General features: G+C 34.7%; 1 protein-coding gene across 2 annotated transcripts in view; it reads left to right on the top strand.

The window, feature by feature from the left end:
• RP2 (retinitis pigmentosa 2 (X-linked recessive)) overlaps nt 1-17,406 on the top strand; it is a 35,743-nt gene extending 18,337 nt beyond the window's left edge. Inside the window, exons 3-5 of one of the 2 annotated variants that reach the window (XM_008589269.1) lie at nt 459-573; nt 15,653-15,738; nt 17,168-17,406. In XM_008589269.1, coding sequence (XP_008587491.1) covers nt 459-573; nt 15,653-15,738; nt 17,168-17,251 — 285 coding nt within the window. In that variant the 3' untranslated portion in view covers nt 17,252-17,406. Of the gene's footprint in view, nt 1-458; nt 574-12,150; nt 12,318-15,652; nt 15,739-17,167 lie in introns of those variants that run through there. The other variant, XM_008589271.1, reaches the window with a different exon arrangement.
• The last annotated feature ends 2,924 nt before the right edge of the window (nt 17,407-20,330 follow it).

The following is a 20,330-nucleotide window of genomic DNA, read 5'->3' as shown; positions in this document are numbered from 1 at the left end:
CGCGTCCGTACCGCGACCAGCAACGGGATCGCAACCCTCGGTGTCGTGCCCGCACCGCGCTCAACCAGTGAGCAGACCGGTCTCTGTATGGGATCCGAACCCTCAGCGGGAGCGCCGCCACGCTCTCAAGCGCCACACTCTACCAAGTGCGCCACCGGGCCGGCCCAAAAAATTGTTTTTAATTATGTTTTAAATTTGAGGGATAATTTACATTTCTTTGACCCTTAATCTTAACAGTAGGCATTATAGTACTAATTCTTAACCAGAACCACCCATCTAGAAAAAAGAATCAAGTATATGTGAGAACTTCCTGCAGCAAACACACTGAATTAGAGTCATAACTAAAACAAAAATCAATGTGCTGTTATATTTTATACAGAAAAATACTAGACTATGAAAATATTGTTTTAGTCTCAGAAATTCATTTTAAAATCTAAATGAAATTTTCTTTTCCACAGATGGTTGGTAAAGACTTTTTCCTAGTTCAGACAAAGGAAGTGTCCATGAAACCTGAGGATGCTCAAAGGGTTTTTCGAGAAAAAGCACCTGACTTCCTTCCTCTTCTGAACAAAGGTACCTTCTGGATGATTGGTATTTTTGTGGTTATTTTCTTGACATGCTGATTTAATTTACTCTTGCTTTTAACATTTCTCTTACATTGCCTTCTCTTTCCCATTTGTTCTATGTCTTTTCCTATTACTGCTCAGAAATGTCAAAAATTTCATATCACTCAAGAAGCCCTAGATAACTAACTAGAAATTAGGCATTAGTTCTTTTCTTATTCTATGTTCTTAGTGCTTGAAAGTCAGACTTTATTATTATATATTTTATTATTTTTAATTATTATTTTATTGTACCTTTGTACCGAGTTGGAAAGCACTTGATAAAAGATTCTTTTTGCCTTCAGTGTGCTTTCACCATACTGGAAAAGAAATAAATTTAAGGTTGTATAATATTTTATGTATTTAATATGATTGATTAACTTGCCATGTATAATTTAAAAATCGTTCTTCCCAATGGGTGAATGCCACCAATAAATTTCAGATACTGGCTGCAAAGAGAGCAACTGGAGTTGTGTGCCCTCCTGAAGGGTTGTCATCTGGCTATCTGTATTTGAAGGTGTACTGCTAGAGGACAGAGTAGTACTTAATCTGTTCACAGTGGCGACATTGTTTGCTCAAGGCTCATCAGGCTTTTCTTGACTGGCCTAAGCAAATGTATATAGTAATAAGCAATGCTGATTGGGATACCCTAGGAAGAGGTCACATCTACATTTATATGCTCTTTATGTATAAGTAAATTATAATAAACTGCAAAACTTGTGTGAAAATGTTGGAGATTTTTATGATAATTTTAATAAGTAATGCTGGGTGTAGCTCAGCTGTTAAGTATTAATACAGTATTTCTTATACTTTCGTGGTCACTTTAGTAGTAGTAAGGACTTGCTCCACCCCAATACATGAATCTACCCCAGAATATATACAAGAAATTATGATCTGGCCCTTTTGATGCAACCATTTTGACATGGAAACATTCTGATGGAACCTTGAAAATGAACCTTTAAACTCTCAGCAGCTTTCGGGAATTGAATCAAGCAATAAGTACAATGGACATCCTATAGTGTGAGGATTAGGAATGAAGTGAGCATACGAGTAAGTGTAAATTCACAATTTATATACTTGTGTGATGTTAGTATCATAGGATTGCTCCAACCCAAATACAATATCTGCATGTAACAGAACTTTCTATATGGGAGAAGTAAAATGTTCTGTTGCTGCAAAAACTAGAACTAAAATCAGTGAGCAAATGTTACAGGAATTTCAGCAAATAAACATGATATAAACAAGTCTTAAAAACCAAAGATGCCCATTGCCCATAGGAAGTACTCAAAGACTGATGAGGTCATGTCAGAAGGTCACACGAGCCAGCTTGAAGGAGTTTCCACTGGCTAAATCTGGGACAATTTGACCATCAAAAAGAATAATGAGGGTAATGATTTAGCAAAAACAGAAATCCATGCATCTATAATGATGAACAAAAAGTGAGGTGGGGGTGGTAAAGGAACACTTGTCTGTTGTTCACAGTATTGTGAACTAATAAATGTAGAATCACAGACTTTGGAAATCACCATTTTCTAACCCCAGTGTAATAATTACTTCAGACAAAGATTATCAGTGGATGCTGAAACTATTGGAGTAAAAGTTGCTAATAAATAGTATATTTATGTATTCTGATTTAGTAGAGGTCTGAGAAGTAGTAGGGGCAGAGTACCCCTTTAAAGGGGAAGTGTACCTTTACAGCAGAGATGTGATTATCACTGTGTTAACCCAGTAATCAAACTTAGCATCACTGATGGACACCCTGACATTGTGTTTCTCCTGATGTGATGCAATGAGAAATACACAATATCATCTTGTCACTTCTCAATGTGTGACAGAGATGCAAAGATTACTCAGAGCCCAAATATTAAGAGCAATGAGAAGCCCAAAGGGACTGCACTGAGAAAACTCCCTCAAGAAGGGAGAAACAAGGCACAGCCCCAAGTCAGTACTTGCTTCAGCTTTTAATATAAAAACAAGGAAATACAAGAGAAAAAACAACTTAATCATTTGTCAAAGGAATGAAAAGAAATTGGCTATGGGGCATTCTCTGGAAAACATCATGAGAAACAAAGGAAATGGAGTGAAACTGTATAAGAAATGACCTTAATGTTCTTATTTAATCTATCAGAAACTATTTGCTGTTTCCAGCATGTGCTGTTTTCAGCACTTAGGTTCTGCATACATGCATTTAGGACTTCTGCCCTTGGTGCACTCCCTGTTCTTTGTCAAGCCTATGTGCTCCCACATCGTCTTTGAAGTGTTCTTGCTGAAAATATTTAACCTGAATCTAATCGAGCCAAGACTTAACTTCAAGTTTGTAGGAAAGAAAGGAAATATATTAAATGGACACCATGAAGAAACAATGAGACAAATCCAAAACAGAAGACATTCTACAAGACAACTGGCTAGGTCTCTTCAGACAATGTCATGAAAAACAAACAAAAAATATAGGGGAACTGTTGTGGATTAAAAGAGACTACTTGGGGCCAGCCTGTGGCTCACTTGGGAGAGTGTGGTGCTGATAACACCAAGGCCATGGGTTCAGATCCCATATATGGATGGCTGGTTAGCTCACTGGCTGAGCGTGGTGCTGACAACACCAAGACAAGGGTTAAGATCCCCTTACCGGTCATCTTAAAAAAATATAAAAATAAAAAAAATAAAAGAGACTACAGAGACATAACAACTAATTGCAGTGAGTAAGCCTTGATTGGATCTTGGAATGGGGTGGGATGAGCTACAAAGCTATAAAAGGCATTTTTGGGACAATTTCAGAAGTTTGAAGATGATAGGGAATTATTGTTAATATCCTTAGGTGTGATAATGATATTGTGGTTATGTAGGAGATGCATACTGAGGTCTGCTACTTTCAAGTGACTCAGCAAAACAAACAAAAGCATGTGTGCAGATGGTGTGTAGCATATAATAAAGCAAATGTGGCTAAATATTAACTCTTCATAGATGTAGGTAAAGGACAAATGGATGTTTATGCTATTCATTCAACTCAACTATAATGTGTAAAAATTTTCAAAATAAAAAGTTGGAGAAAATTTTAAGCTGCTCAGTAGTGCATTGATTCATGTGGAATAGTGAGCAGGCTGTCAGTGGAGATATTCTAGCAGTTGTTGGACGGACTGGGCCCTTATCTAAAAGTGGCCATCCATCATTCTAACGTAGAGTTTCTCAACCTTGACACTTGTTGACATTTTAGGCCAGATAATTATTTGTTATGGGGGGCTGTCATGTACATTATAGGATGTTTAGCAGCATCTCTGGCCTCTACCCACTAGATGCCAGTAACACTCCCCCCCGCCCGCCGCCAAGTTCTGGCAACCAAAAAAACCGAAAATGTTTTCAGACATTGCTAAATGTACCCTGGGGGGCAAAATTGCTAAGGATAGACTTATTCTTTTGAAAATTCACATTTATCTTAAACACTTTATACCTCAGAGTCTCTAAATTTTCCTCTTCAGTTAAAGTAGTCACAATTATTTACGTTCAGTTAATAAAGCTATATGACTGCTTAATAAGAGAATTCATTATTTTCTATCTTGAGAATCTTCTAAACCTAATTCTCAAAACCAGTTCTAGGGTGCTTTTAAAAATATAAATTTCCGGGCCGGCCCGGTGGCGCACTGCTACAGTGCGCCGCTTGCGAGCGTGGTGGCGCTCCCGCCGAGGGTTCAGATCCCACATACAGACCGGTTCCCGCTCACTGGCTGAGCGAGGTGCAGGCATGACACCGAGGGTTGCGATCCCGTCGCTGGTCCCGGTCCAGTACGGGCGCGACACTGAGGGTTGTGATCCATTGCCGGACACGAAAAAAGACAAAAAGTAAAAAAAAAAAATTGGCATTGGTAAAATGTTATTAACTTAATCTATAGACTTTATTCAAGTATCACTAATTTTTCCAACTATGTCCTTTTTTGGCTCCAGAATTCAATCCAAGATTTCACATTGCTTTTAGTTGCCTTGTCTCCTTAACTTCCTCCAATCTGACAGTTCTTCAGTCTTACCTTGTTTTTCATAAGCTTGAACTTTTGAACAGTACTACTGGTCAGGTATTCTGTAGAATGCCCCTCAATTTGGGTTTGTCTATGTTTTCTCTAGTTAGACTACAGTTATGAGTTTTGGGGAAGAGGTGAAGTTCCCTTCTCATCACATCACATCAAAGAGCACATGATATCAACATGAGGTGGTATCTGCCAGGTTTCTCTACTGCAAAGTTTTTGTGTTTCTCTTTCCATACCCTGTTCTTTGGAAAGTGAGTCACTAAGACCAGCCCACACTCAAGGAGAAGAGAATTAAGCTCCACCTCCTGGAGAGAGAAATATCACATACATTATTTGGCATTCTTTTGTAAGAAAGATTTGTCCCTTTTCCTCCATTTATTTCTATCAGTATTGACTCATGGGTATGTATTTTATTTTGGGGGTTATAATCCAATACTATAAAATTGTTCCAGTTTTAGCCACTGGGAGCTCTTTTAGGTTGGCTCCTCTGTCCCTTTGACATACCTCTATCCTTTTGATTTTTGTGTTTTGGTTTTTGGGTTTTTTCTTCCTTTCGATTTTTGAACACTCCCTTACTTTCTGGCTCTACAAGATGCTGTAGGCTCATCCTATATTTTCCTTGCCCCAGTACTAGTATCAACCATTTCCCCAAGGAGTTCTGGTTCCTTTTATTCTAGAATGGTAGTTAGAAATCAGGATCTGGATGCTAGCTAGTTATGTCCATCACTACTGGGGTAACACTGGTTCTAGGCCCTTTCAACAGACAGAAGTAGGAAATATCTGTATGAATATTAATCCATATATACACACATATCTATAATTAGTTCTGTATCTATCTGTGTATATATTAAAATGTATCTGACCATAATTAGCACCACAGGGTTCATTCTAGTCTCCCTTCTTTTGCTTTATTGTGACTTCTTACTCTGAAAGTGAGAAACCTGGCTCTTGTTATCTACACTTTATTCACTTATTTGTTCAACCCTACTATACATATAACATAGCTTTAGAATTACTAACCATACCCCTGTGAGAAACTTATTTACCAACTAGAGTGCAGTGTTGTACAGTTCTTTTCATCTTTAGCCTTATGGTAGCCACTCCAAAGTAGCTGAGGTCAACTCCTTTATCCATCACCCCCTTCATTGAGCTTGTGCCATACACATGTAATACAGTTAGATTTGTCACAAGCTGCATTCCATCTTGGAATCCCCTGACATTTTGGTTAATTTTTTTTAAATTTGCAAATAATAAAGTTCAGTCTGCATGGATTTTGACAAATGCAGAGTCTACCACCCCATCCACCACCTCGGTATCATAGAAAACAGTGTCATCTCCCTAAAAATTTCCCTTGTGTGGCCCCTTTGCAGTCAGTCAACCACAACTCCTGGCAACCAATAGATTTTCTGTCCCTGTGTAATTTTGCCTTTTCCAGAATGTTGGATAAATGGGATCATAGAATTTGTAGCCTTTTGGATCTGGCATCTTTCATTTATTGAAATGCATTTGTGATTCATACGTCTTGTTTGGTGACTCAATAACTTATTCCTTTTTATTGCTGAATAGTATTTCCCTGTATGCATGTACCAGTTTGTTTTTCCATTCACTTGTTGGACATCTTGATTGTTTTCAGTTTTTGCTAATTATAAATAAAGCTGCTATATAAATAGGTTTTTCAGTGTACATACCTTTTCAAATCACTTGGGTAAATACGTAGGAGTGAGATTACTGAGTCTGGAGATTTGTTTTTTGGAAGGTTTTTAGCTATAAATTTAATTTATTTATTATATATAAGACCCTTCAGGCTATCTTATTGAGTCCTCTCCCCTTCACTTTCACTGACCCTATCACTCTCCCATCATCCTGGATAGAGGTTTATCTTTTTTTGTTGTTGTTTGGTTGGTTGGGGGTTTTTTTCCCAGCTTTATTGAGGTATAATTGACAAAAAAAATTATATATTTTTAAGGTGTACAATGTGATTATTTGATATATGCATATATTGTGGAATGATTACCACAAGTTAGTTAACACATCCATCACCTCACATAGTTACCGTTTTGTGTGTGTGTGTGGTAAGAACATTTTAAGATCTACTCTTAGCAAATTTCAAGTATACAATACAAAATTAACTATAGTCACCATGCTGTACTTGAGATCCCTAAAACTTATTCATCTTATAACTGCAAGTTTATGCACTTTGTATCAACATCCTCCCATTTCCCCCAGTCCCTGGCAACAATCATTTTATTCTGTGTTCCTATGAGTTTGACTTTTAGATTCCACATATAAGTGAGATAATGTAGTATTTGTCTTTCTCTCTCTGATTTATTTCATTTAGCATCATGCCTTCCAGGTTTACCCATGTTGTTGCAAATGCCAGGATTTCCTTTTTTTGTGGTTGATTAATATTCCATTATACATATACCTACATTTTCTTAATCCATTCATCTGTTGGTGGACACAGGTTGATTCCATATCTTGGCTATTGTGAGTAAAGTTGTAATGAACTGTGGGAGTGCAGTTATCTCTTTGAGACAGTGATTTTATTTCCTTTGGATGGATATATACCCAGAAGAGGGATTGCTGGATGATATGGTAGTTCCATTTTTAATTTTTTGAAGAACTTTCATACTGTTTTCCATAATGGCTGTACCAATTAACATTCCCACCAACAGTGCACAAGGGTTCTTTTCGCCGTATCCTCGCCAACACTTTTCTCTTTGATAATAGCCATTCTAACATGTGTGAGTTGATATCTCATTGTGGTTTTTATTTGTGTCTTCCTGATGATTGGTGATGTTGAGCACCTTTTCATAAGAAGTTTATCATTTTATTAATAATTTCAAAGAAGCAGCTTTTTGTTTCATTGATTCTATTTTTCTCTTTTAAATTTCATTGATTTCTGCTCTAATATTTATTATTTCCTTCCTTTCACTGGCTTTACATTTGATTTGCTCTTTTTCTCGTTTCTTAAGATTTAAGCTTAGGTTACTGATTTTAGATATTTCTTTTCTTTTTTTTTTTTTAATTTTTATTTATTTATTTTTTTTGTCTTTTTTACTGACCAGTAACGGGATCGCAACCCTCGGTGTCACGCCCATACCGGGGACCGGCAACGGGATTGCAACCCTCGGTGTTGCGCCCGCACCACGCTCAGCCAGTGAGCAGGAACCGGTCTCCACATGGGATCCGAACCCTCGGCGGGAGCGCCGCCGCGCTTCCAAGCGGTGCACTCTCCAGTGCGCCACCGGGCCGGCCCTAGATATTTCTTTTCTAATACAGTTGATTTTCATTATTCATGGTAGCTGTGTCCTGTGAACACTGAATTAGAGGCTGCTCCTAGGAGAAATACAGGGTTAGGTTTCCTGCAAGTCTCCAGTCACATTTTCATCAACTGATAGGTACATAACCTTGTTTTATGTGTGCTTCTGTTTAAAGACACCTTATTTAGTATGAATTGTTGATTCATTAACATTGAACTCACAGCCAACAGCACTGTTACGCACGCCTGAGCGAAGCTTCTCTAACGCACATATTTTCTTGTGAGGCACAGCACAGCCTTCCTCAGCTTATGTACACTAGGCAGCACTTCAGTACTATGTTTGGGGGCCATTTGAAACAGCAAAATCACTAACAAAAAGCACTAAAGTGGGAAAAACATGGCACTACATAGACTGTGAAAAGGACAGACTTGTTTACAATATGAGAGCCGAAGCAAGAAGTCACAGCATTGCTTTGTTCAGCCTCAGCTGGGAACATGTAACTCAGATTTTTTGCCACTCTGTACATCTATATGAATAACCATGAAAGCACTGCTAATATTGATTTTGGGGGTTACAAATGAATTTTAGCAAGTAGGCAAAATGCGATTAAGAGATCCGTGAATAATGAGGATTGACTGTATATGTATTTAATGTTAAAAAGTTTTCTTTAAGCACTGATTTAGCCACATCCTGCAAATTTAGATATGTTGTATTTTCATTTTCATTTAATTCAGGGTTTGGCAAAAAGTATGGCTCACTGCCTGCTTTAGTAAGTGAAGTCTTATTGGAGCACAGCCACACTAATTTTTTTTTTTTCAGTTTAAGTTTAATTTTCATCCTTTTATTTGTTGTGTTTTGCTTCTTTTGAACTACAACAGCAGAATTGATTAGTTGTGACAGACACTGTATGGCCACTAAGCCTAAAATATTTCCTATCTGGCCCTTTACATTAAAAGTATATTGACCCTGATTTAGTTAAAAACATTTTTTAGCTTTTCTTGAGACTTTTCACTTGATCTGTGGATTATTTAGTAGTATATTGTTTAATTTCCAAACATTTGGGGATTATCCAGATATATTTCTGTTATTGATTTCTAGATTAATTCTGTTATGGTCCAAGAATGCACAGTTGTATGATTTCTGTTCTCTTTAATTAGTTAAAGTTTGTTCTATGGCACAGAATATGGTCTATCTTGGTGAATATTCTATGTGCATGTGAAAAGAATATGTAATCTGCTGTTGCTTGGTGGAATGTTCTATAAATGTCTACTAGGTCATTTTGGTTGGTAGTGCTATTCAGGTCATCTATATCCTTGCTGAGTTTCTGCTTACTTGTTCCATAAATTAATGAGAGAGGAATTTGTTGAGGTCTCCAGCTATAATTATGGATTTGTCTATTTCTCTTTTCAGATTCTATCAGATTCTTTTCAGATTCTATTGCCTCATATATTTTGAAGCTCTATTGTTAGATGCATTCACATTTAGTTATATTTTCTTGGAGAATCATTTATCATCATGAAATCTCCCTCTTTAGTAATTTCCCTGTTCTGAAATTTATTTTGTCTGAAATTAATATAGCTACTCCAGCTTTGGTTACTGTTTCATCCTATATTTCTTTTCTTTTAAACTATAAGTCTGTATATTTAAAGTGAGTTTTTTGTAGATAGCATATAGTTGGTTTTTGCTTTTCAGTCCAATCTGACAGTCTCTTTTAACTGCTGTGTTTAGACCATTCACATTTGTATTAGTCCATTTTTGTTGCTTATAACAAAATACACTGAACTGGGTGATTTATAAAGAAGATGAAATTTATTGCTTACAGTTTCTGAGGCTGAGAAGTCCAAAGTCCGTCTGGTGGTGCTGACAGTGACTCAGGGGTCTCACACTGCAAGACGGTGGAAGCAGAGAGAGACAGACTCTCCTCTTCTTTTAAAGCCCTCAGAACCACGCCCCTGGCCACCATTTTTAATCCATTCACCACTGCATAGCCCTATAATCTAATCACGTCTTCAAGGCCCCACCTTACAATTACCGTAATAGGATTTCCCACCCTCTTTACAGTCACAGTGGGGACCAAGTTTCTAATACGTAAACCTTGGGGGACACAATTCAAGCTTCAGTGAGTTTGGGGGGGACATTATTCAATTCACTACAACATTGAAAGAGATTATTGATATACTTGGATCAAACTCTATCTAGCTAGCTGATTTCTGTTCCATTTGTCCTTTGTTTCTTGTTACTTCTTTTTCTGTTTAATTGAGCATTTTTTGTCATTCTATTTAATCTCTTCTATTGACTTATTATTTATACCCTTTTTTCTAAAACTTATTTAATGGTTGCCTTAGGTTTTATAGCATACATTTTAAAATAATTTTGAGTCCACAGTATTATAGATCTTCATCTATAATATAAGGACCTGATAACATTATATTCTCAGTCCTTCTGTCCCATTGCTGTGTCATTATTGTCATATTTTTTACTATTACATATGCCGTAAACACCTAATACATCATTAATGTGATTGCTTTGAGCTGTCAGTTATTTTTAAAGCAATTAAAAATAAGAAAAATATAGATCATATTTTCTTGGAGGTTTTAAAGCAGAGGGATGTCATGGTCCTTTTATTGTTTTTTATTTTATTTTTTTCTAGTTTTTGGCGGCTGGCCTGTATGTGAATCTGAACCCTTGACCTTGGTGTTTTAACTCTGTGCTCTAACCAACTGAGCTAACAGACCAGCCCTATCATGGTCCTTTTAAAATGTAACTCCTATGACTCTGGTTGCTCTTAAGGGGAAAGGAAACAGGCCAGCTAGGAGGCTGGTTGTTGCTGTAATCTAATTGAGACATGATAGTGGCTTGTTCCAAGATCATATTAGATAACTCTGAAGGGTTTGCTAGATAGGACATCCAGGAGTCTTTTTTTGTCTACTTCAGAGTCTCACAATTTTTCATGAAAGCTGAAACATTTAGATGTAAAGCTACTGCGAACAATTTGAATAAGACGTTCACATTAAAATAAAAAACATAACCAGTGATCCTTGTTGATCTCATAGTTCCATTTGAAGTAATGACAGTAATTGTAGTCATCATCATTAGATAAATAAGACTGTTTTTAAAAGTGTGTTATTAACATTGTAGTTTTTTTCAAATTTTAAGATTATCTACACATGTTAATCAAAACTGATGCACTTGTCCACCTTTTTTGTTGGTATTTCTTTGTTGGAAATTTATTGGGTCACTTATTAGAAGTTCATCATATTCTAGTCAAAGAATATCAAGCAAGTTAACATGCCTGGGTAATTCTATCAAGATTATATTTCTGAACTAGATTATGTTCTCTTTATAGAAAACAGGAACTTTCAATAATAAATGTCTAACTTTATTTTTCAAAAATAGCTACCGTATTTCCTTGTAGTGATTCTGAATAAAAGTATACTCTATTCCACCTTAATTCAAACTTTCTACTCTCTACAAAACTGGAAACTCTACATTTATTATCAGCTTTTTCTTTTTAGTTAAATATTTATTTGGTTTTAAATGCTTTTTAAATTCTTTTTTGCAAATTTCGAAATGTACTATCTCTACTGAAAAGTAGAGAGTACAATGACCCCATATGTACTTATCCCCCAGTTTCATCAACTTTTGGCCATACTTTAAAAAAATCTATAATCTCCTTTTTTGCTAAAATATTTTAATCAAATTTTGATATGTGCTGTCATTTCATCCCTAAATATTTCAGTGTGTCTTAAAATAAAAAAAACATGTTTTAGGTAACCACAATACATTATTACATCTAACAGCATTAACAATAATTCCTTAATATCATTTAATACCCAATCCATATGCAAATTTCCCTAGTTGCCTAAAACAATTCTTTATGTATTTTTACAGTTCATTTGATCCAGATATAAAATAGGCCCACTCACTATATTTGGTTGTTTTGTATCTTATATCTCTCTTAATCAAAAATAGGTGTTCCCCCTCCCCTTTTTGTTTCATGCCTTTGTCTTGTGAAAGAAGCTTGGTCAATTGTCCTGTAGAATTCATGGGGTTATTTAATTCATTACTCTATATTTCTTGTAGACTAGAAGTTAGATCAAATCCTTGTTTATACTCAGGTTTAGTTATTTTTTTGGCAAGAATACTTCATAGGTAGCACTATTTCCTATTGCTTTAAATGACAAGGCACTTAATGTTTGATTGTTGTACCTTTAATGATCTTAAGATTGATCTGTGGGTTCAGGTGGTGACGACCTTATCTTTTCATTGCAGAGTTTCCTGCCAGTCTTCCCTGTGGAATGCTAAAATCGTTGATGATTGTTGCCTGAACCAATTATTTTAATAGGAGTTGCAAAATGATCATTTTCTAATCATGTCACTACCTCTGCATTTATTAATGGATGTTAATAGAACTTCTCCTTGTACGCCAGAGCTGTTGGTTAACTTGAAATATGCTTCATATCAGGAAAGCAGAATAAATAAAGGGAAAATTAAGCATCAGTTTTCAGAGTCATGAATTGTTACCCTAGCAACCTCTAGTGTGTCCAGTGAGTTTTGTTTGTTTCTTGTTTCTTTTTTCTAAATATCATTATGAACTAGACTTTTTATATATTCAGTATGGTTTTTTTTTTTTTTTTTTGGAGACCGGCTGCACCGCACTCAGCCAGTGAGCGCTGTGAGCGCACCGGTCATCCCTATATAGGATCCAAACCCACGGCAGGAGCACTACTGCGCTCCCAGCGCCGCACTCTCCCTAGTGCGCCACGGGCTCGGCCCATATTCAGTATGTTTTAATAAACTTGTAGTCATTATTCCTTCTGATCTCACTGTGTCTCATCTTTGGCCAATTGGGAGCCCCTTCAGGCTAGCTCTGTGTCCTTTTGATACAACCCCATTGGCCTTTGATAGTTTCATTGCTTTTTGGCTCAACAAGATATTCCAGGTTGATCTTAATCCATTTCTTTTTTTGGCAGCTGGCTGGTAAGAGGATCCAAACCCTTGACCTTGGTGTTATACCACTGCTCTAACCAACTAAGCTAACCAGCCAGCCTTAATCCATTTCTTGCCCCAGACATGGAATCATCCATTTTTCTAAGATGACTTAGTTCTTTTTAGTGGGGAATGATATTTAGAAACAAATGTTAGGTGCTATGTATTACTGGGTTGTCATTTTTCTTTTAGGCATTTTCAGTGGACATAGCAAGAAACTACGTATTTTTAAAAAGTAAGAAAAGAGATCATGAGTTCAGATGATATTTCTAAATGAAAATTTAAGGTTATAGACTTTTCTTTTGTAAGGTTAGCTATGTTTTATTACAAAATGTTCAGGAGGCCCTTCTCTATCATGACCTTTCTAACTTTGCCAATCAGATTTTTTATTTTTAATGGAAAATTTTAAATATATAAAAAGTAGAAAAATACCATGAACCCCTATACCTACCATCCAGCTTTAACAGTTACCAACTCATAGCCAATATAAAGGATTTTTACCTAAATCTTTGTCATTTTATATTTATAATACTTTTCTCTTCTGAAAATCTTGGTTCCTTATATTTTCAATTCATTTGCTTTAACTTATCCTATAATATGCATGTAATGGTGTAGTGGATTGAATTATGTCCCCCCAAAACTCATTGAAGCTTGAATTGTGTTCCCCAAACTTTATGTATTAGAAACTTAGCCCCCACTGTGATTGTTAACAGGGTGGGAAATCCTATTATGGTAATTGGAAGGTGGAGCCTTGAAGAGGTGATTGGATTGTAGGACCATGCAGTAGTGAATGGATTAAAAATGGTGGTCATGGGAGTGGTTCTGAGGGCTTTAAAAGAAGAGGAGAGTCTGTCTTGCTCTCTATTGGCTCTGTCTGCTTCCACCATCTTGCAATGTGAGACCTCTGGGTCCCTATCGCCTCCACCAGATGGTCTTTGGACCTCCCAGCCTCAGAAACTGTAAGCAATTAATTTCATTTTCTTTATAAATTACCCAGTTCCAGATATTCTGTCAGAGCAACACAAAACAGACTAATACAAATGGTTTCAGAATAATGGCAAATCTTACTACTAAAAATGAGATTACTAAATGAAGTTTTAAGAATTCTTTTTGTCCTTAGACTATATCCCATTGAGGGTGTAAAGGTGAAATGTTGCCTGGTAAGGTTGGTTGGAATAATTCTTTTCTCTGTGTGGTCATGTCACTAACTTGATATATAGTCAGACTCATTTGTTTTAGTTTGTTTTTAATTTTTAGGGACTGCTTTTGCTTTTCTTTTCATATATATAACAAGGTACATTCAGAGAAGTTTCCACTTGCATCCCTATCCCCTCCACCTTGCTCCCCTCTGTTCCTCCTGTAGATAAACATTTTTTCTTCGGTTTTCCTTCCTCAGTATTTATTTTTTTAAACCAGAGTCCAACTTTCTAAACAGATCGATGGGTTGGAGTAGGCACTCTAATATAAGAACCTTCCCTGTAAGCCTCCCTTTAGAATTGTTCCCCCTTGCAATCATTCATCACTTGCTTCATTTGATACACTCTTATCACCTACCTCCTCTACAGAGTCTTGCTAAGATCAAGAAAATGTTCTGTTACCTTTTTTTTCTTTACCTAGATCTACACACTGTGATGGTGAAAAACTCATACATTAATTCATTCTCTGTATCGAAGTGTACAATCGACTATTATATATCCTACCTTTTCTGTATTTGTTGTCTGTATTAAATCACAAGTCTTCAGTTATTTAGGTGCCCAATATAGTGTGATCTTTTCTTTCTCATTCTTGTGCCTAGTCCTGTGATCCAACTTAGTATTTCATATTCATTCACCTTAGTATTTCATTACTTAGTCCTTTATTAATCTATGTTGGTTGCTTTGTATTTGTTTAATGGGTTTGTGTCTTTTTTCAAGAAATTTGTGGTTTCCTGGAGGTCAGGACTTCTCTACCACTGTAAGAGATAAAAAGCAAATCTATTAGGAATATAGTGATCTGAATAAATGTTAATTGAATTGAAGGGCATATTTTGCTTGGCTAATTTATGGTCATGCTTGCCAACAATTGGACATCAGTAGTGTCAATGCTACATTTCAATCCAAGCTGACTGAAGATTAAATCATGAATCTTTACCCCAGAATTTAAAGCACAGGTGGTCTTAAGTGTTTAAGTTAATGTATGGGAAAGGAAGCACAAATATTCTGTTCAGAGCATTAAAAAGAAAAACATGGTCTTTGTTTCTAGAATGTAGCTTTAAGATACACTCAAGGGAAATATTATCAGGTGGTCATTACTTTTGGTGCCTGGCCTCAATTTCTACTTGGCTTAGCTCCATTATTGATGGCTCAGAATTTGGCTGGTAAGTAGGGGAGTTGGAAGCAAGGCTGTCTGCCTGTCAAAACCTACTTATGTTGACTTGGATTGCTTTTGATCTTATTTGCTATTTTATCAACTGTTCTTTGACTGCTAAATGAGTGGAGTTTCTATGGCTTTTATAGAAGAATGAAAACCAGAAAAGCCAGACTATTTACAATACTTTAAAAATGTGATACTAGTCCTATAATAGCACTGAAGCTACTTGTCATGTGATGAGACTATGTTAATTTGTTTTATGATTAAAGTAGGAAGAAGAAGCTGAGGTGTGATGTGTCCCATCTGTCTATTTCCCTCTTCCTTTTCTCTCACCCCCAAAGAAGATGCTGGAGATTCTTCAGGGGAGAATAAAAAAATGAATTTTAGAATATATTTGTATTCATGTTAAGACAACATTTCTTGGGTTTGCTTATAGGTCCTGTTATTGCCTTGGAGTTTAATGGAGATGGTGCTGTAGAAGGATGCCAACTTATTGTAAACGAAATATTCAATGGGACCAAGGTACAAGATTTTATTGACTACGTTTCAATCTAATCTTTCATTTAATCTCCTTTTCCTTACAATCAAATAATAATTTCATCCCTGGTGTTGCTTGGGATTTTTAAAAAGACAACAGATCATGATTTTTAGAACCTATGGCAAGTAATTGGAAACTAAGCTTTGGTTTTTCCTTGCCAAACTAAAACTTTAATTGCTTAAAATCATTACAAAGTAAGAATCTACCTATTAAAAACCTTCAATAGTACGTAAGTTTCTAAAGTAAAAAGTCTCATGAAATGTCTCTTCAAGCACTTGCAATAAGCCAAGCCTATTTTTTAAAATATTGATATGTTGAAAATATTTTATTTCTAAGATTATATTCTTTAGACAGACATTCCTGTTGCCCAGGGTTCATTTTTATTTGCTTTAGGAATGCTTCACCAAAAATTAAACTTGAGTTATATCTAGAAATCATTATATGTAGGCATTTTCTAAATATGTTGATGAAGTTGCTGTATATAAGAATTTCAGACTTAAATTACTTAATATAACTTAAAAATCCAAACATAGAAAAGAGGATTAAATGAGTAAATATATAGTTGACTATTTTTTGATAAATAATCTGATGAAGTTTTAGGTTTATCCTCTGATTTGGTTTATGGTTTCCTGAATTTGAAATTTTAAAGTACTTTGTCTTCTGTCTCACTTTATCATCACAATAGAACTAAGGGATAGGGCCAATATCAGATTGAATAGAAAAGAAAACTAAGAGATAAAATTACTATGTGATTTGGACTTTTTAGAGCTGAATGATTTGGAGATTATCTAATCCAAATTTCTTATTATACAAGTATGGAGACTGAGCCCAGAAAGGTTTATTAAATTGCTAGCATCACATGGCTAGTTCATGATAAAGCTAGGCTAGAATCCAGATCTTTGATTCCTGGCTGACGTTTGTAAAAGCTACTTTTGAAGGGTTCTATTGAGTACTGCTTTATTGATGTTTAGAAAATAAATCATTAAAATTAGTAATATATCTATGTTTAATAGCTTTGAAAAGGATAATCTCAAGTTTTGCTTCTCAGCCTATTGAGATTATTATTGGAAATAGAGGAAATAAGAGTTCTTTAAATAAACCTTATTCAGTAGCTTTCATAATAGTGAGTGTTGTATATTAAACAATAAGATTCCAGGTGTAATAAAATATAACTGAAATATTATGAAACTGAAATATTATGACCTTAATTATGTCATCAGTGCTTTTAAAAGAGGTTAATTTATATTATAGCTATTAAAACTATATTACATGGATTCTATAGAAAATCTAATAGGTTAAATTATGTATTTGAATTTCTTTTAATGAGCTTGTAACTTTGTTCTGTGGAGAACATGGGCTTTGGCATTTTGGAGTCACTAGTATTTATTTTTGTTTATTTTATATTTAAACTAGATGTTTGTATCAGAAAGCAAGGAGACGGCACCTGGAGATGTAGACAGCTTCTACAACTTTGCTGATATACAGATGGGAATATGAAGTGCAACGTGGAACCAAGGACTTGGTATTAAGCCCTTTCCAACTTGTGCACATAGAATTTGATAATATACTTTCATGTATTAGCAATGGCTTTTACTAATGCTAAAATTGTTAACATTTGTTTTTTAATAAATTGTTGAATATTGCATCATTTACTTGAGGTTCAAAAATAGTTCATTTTAAATTAAGTAGTTTTAGTCAGCTTAAAAACTACTTAGCCCACTTCAGTAAGCTTACAGTTTTGTTTCTCTGCATATGATACTCTTATTAGAAAATAGAAGTGGCAAGAGCTGGTGGGTTAGCTCAGTTGGTTAGAGTGGAATGTTGATTACACCAAGGTCCAGGGTTCAATCCAGCCAGCCAAAAAAAAAAAAGAAAAGGAAATAGAAGTGGCTAACATCATGATTTTAATCCTAATTAAATGTTCTTTCAAATCTCATAATTTAAACTTTCCTCAGTGCTCCATGATACTTGTTTGAGAATACATTTCATTGCTTATTTTATCTTTTTTAATTTAGAAGGATTTGTTACTAGTTGATCAATTAAAATGATCCTGTGCATATTTTTTTCTTTTATACATATCCAGTTAAATAATTGCTTCCTAGTTGTATTATATGGCAAATGAGATTTTGTACATGGTGCTGACATAATACTTTGTAAAATGAATTTTTTAAGAAATAGGCATTTGATAACCAGCTTTGCAAATAACTCTACTAACTGATGTTGGTATAGCTCTTTAAAGACTACTTGGTAAGTAGTGTGAGGCTGGCCGGTTAGTTCTGTTGGTTAGAGCACAGCCTTGTTACACCAAGGTCATGGGTTCAGGATCCCCCTACTGGCCAGCTGCAAAAAAAAAAAAATTCAGTTGGTTAGAGCATAAGTAGTTTGATTATTTGAATAAATTTCACATTGTTTAAATTTTTTATTACAACTGCTAGATGATTCTGCTTCCTGGTAAGAAAAGGTATATGCAACACTGACACTATGAGAAACCCAATCACCAGCAGTTTTTAAAAAGGTGATTACTGTTTTATCAGCTCTTGTGGGCTATCAAGAGAATTAAAACAAAACCTTGTGACTTTTAGGTAAAAATACTTAGACATGCTGATGAATTATGCAGATTATTAAAATGCTTGATACATTTTATTTTCATTACATATGCCATTTATATCAAGTAATGCTCAGTATGATAAAATTATTTTGGTTGTTTTAAAGCATTATTTCCCAAATCCACCTGATAATAATTAACCAGGAGGCAGGGGAAAGCTACTTGTTTAAAAATCCACATTCTTGAACCCAATCCTCAGATTTATGGATGTACTCTTCAGGAAAAACTGTTTTAAGATATATGTTGTAATCTACAGTTATCAGTTCAGAAGGTGTTGATAGGTTGATCTTGTGCGAAGGTACTGAACCTGCCATCCATATCACGAATAGCAACTAATAGGAAATCAGCTTTCATGGGCCTATTTTTAGAAGTAATATGAAATTTAATTCTATTTTGATAAAACTAAGACTGAAAATAACCACTTGTAAAAATTCCCTTTATGATTGTCACTAAAAATGTATTTTCATGTTTAATATGTTTTTTGATATTTTCAGATTTATAACTACTACATTGAATGGCATGTTGATGTGCAAAAATAACACATCAAAAAATTTTCACTTTAAATTAGTTAGTAATATTGAAGCACCCACCCTGTGCCTGGCCTTGTACTAACCATTAACATCACATCATTTCAATTCTTTTATAAAAGCATTCTATACTGCAAAATCAATATGATTTCATAAGGTGCAAATAAAAATTGGTGACAGGTTTAATATATTTTTTATCGTACCTTACAAGTGGTCTTTGCAAACAGCGATCAGAGGGCATTAATTTTTCCCTTAGTTAAGCTAAATTAAACATATTTCTTCCTGTCGTGATTATATTATTAAACACCATTATTCACATTTAAAATAATCACAGTACTTCTTTGTTTTTCAAAAATAAAATGCAATGTTATCCAAAGCTATAAATTTGAGTTCTTTATTTTATCTATGGTGTTTTAGCAGAAACTCAGGAATATAACATATAAGGGAGATGTTAGTTTAAAATTTTCCTCTAAATTTAGTATCTATTAACCAAAGCCTAAAGTTTTATATTGTTCATAAGATAAGAAGCTAGATAAGAACTTTTACCCAGTTTAACTTGTCTTTAAGAATAGTCATTTGTCTTTTGAAAGTTTGAAAGGAATTTTTAAAATAAGTAGTGCTATGATAGTTGTTTCTATAATTCTCAACTTTGACAGTAATCAGAATGTACTACATTTCATTTCTGAATAGCTTTTGAATTCATGAAAAATTATTAGTAATTTTATTAAGTTATACATGTTTGAACATTATGTTAGCTTATTTCTCACATTATTAGTACCGCTATTTTCGTTTTGCTTCTGTATATTTATGTCTAGCTTTTGTATGTAATTTATCTAGTGTTTATAAAACGTGATTTGTAATAAATGTTGTTAAAATGAAAATGGCTTACCACTAATATTTGAAGAGCACTTCTATAACATACATTTACTCATACATGTGCCAAAATTTGACACAATTTTTTAAGGTTAAAAGTAAAATAAAATGATCTAATCTGCCTTATGTTAATGAGAAATGAACTGTATGCAGTGTGTGTGCATGTGCACACACACACATGCAGTTGTATGCATACCAGGCACTCTGGGGAAACGCGAAGGAAGTAGAAAACCTATTTTAATCTAAAGGATTTCCAATATAATTCTTCCTTTGCTAAAAGTAGTCACATTTTATTATGATTGGATACTTACTGAGATTAGGCATCTTTCTCTTCCGTATTTAAAAAAAATGAATTGTGATATACTTTCTTTCAGTATACAAATGAACCTTATTTTTTAAATTCCTACCAAATTTATCAGCCTTTTGTACCCAACTTCTCCTAGCCTATTAATCAGAAGTACTAAAACTTTAGATTGGTTAGTTTTTAAAATAACATTTATTATTTTTATTTCTTTTTTTTTTTTTTTTTTTTTTTTTTTTTTTTTTTTTTTTTTTTTTTTTTTTTTTAAAA

The sequence above is a fragment of the Galeopterus variegatus genome, unplaced genomic scaffold (genome assembly GCF_000696425.1).
Source record: "Galeopterus variegatus unplaced genomic scaffold, G_variegatus-3.0.2 Scaffold5337, whole genome shotgun sequence".
NCBI lineage: Eukaryota > Metazoa > Chordata > Mammalia > Dermoptera > Cynocephalidae > Galeopterus > Galeopterus variegatus.
This window is presented reverse-complemented; position numbering and strand designations above follow the sequence as displayed.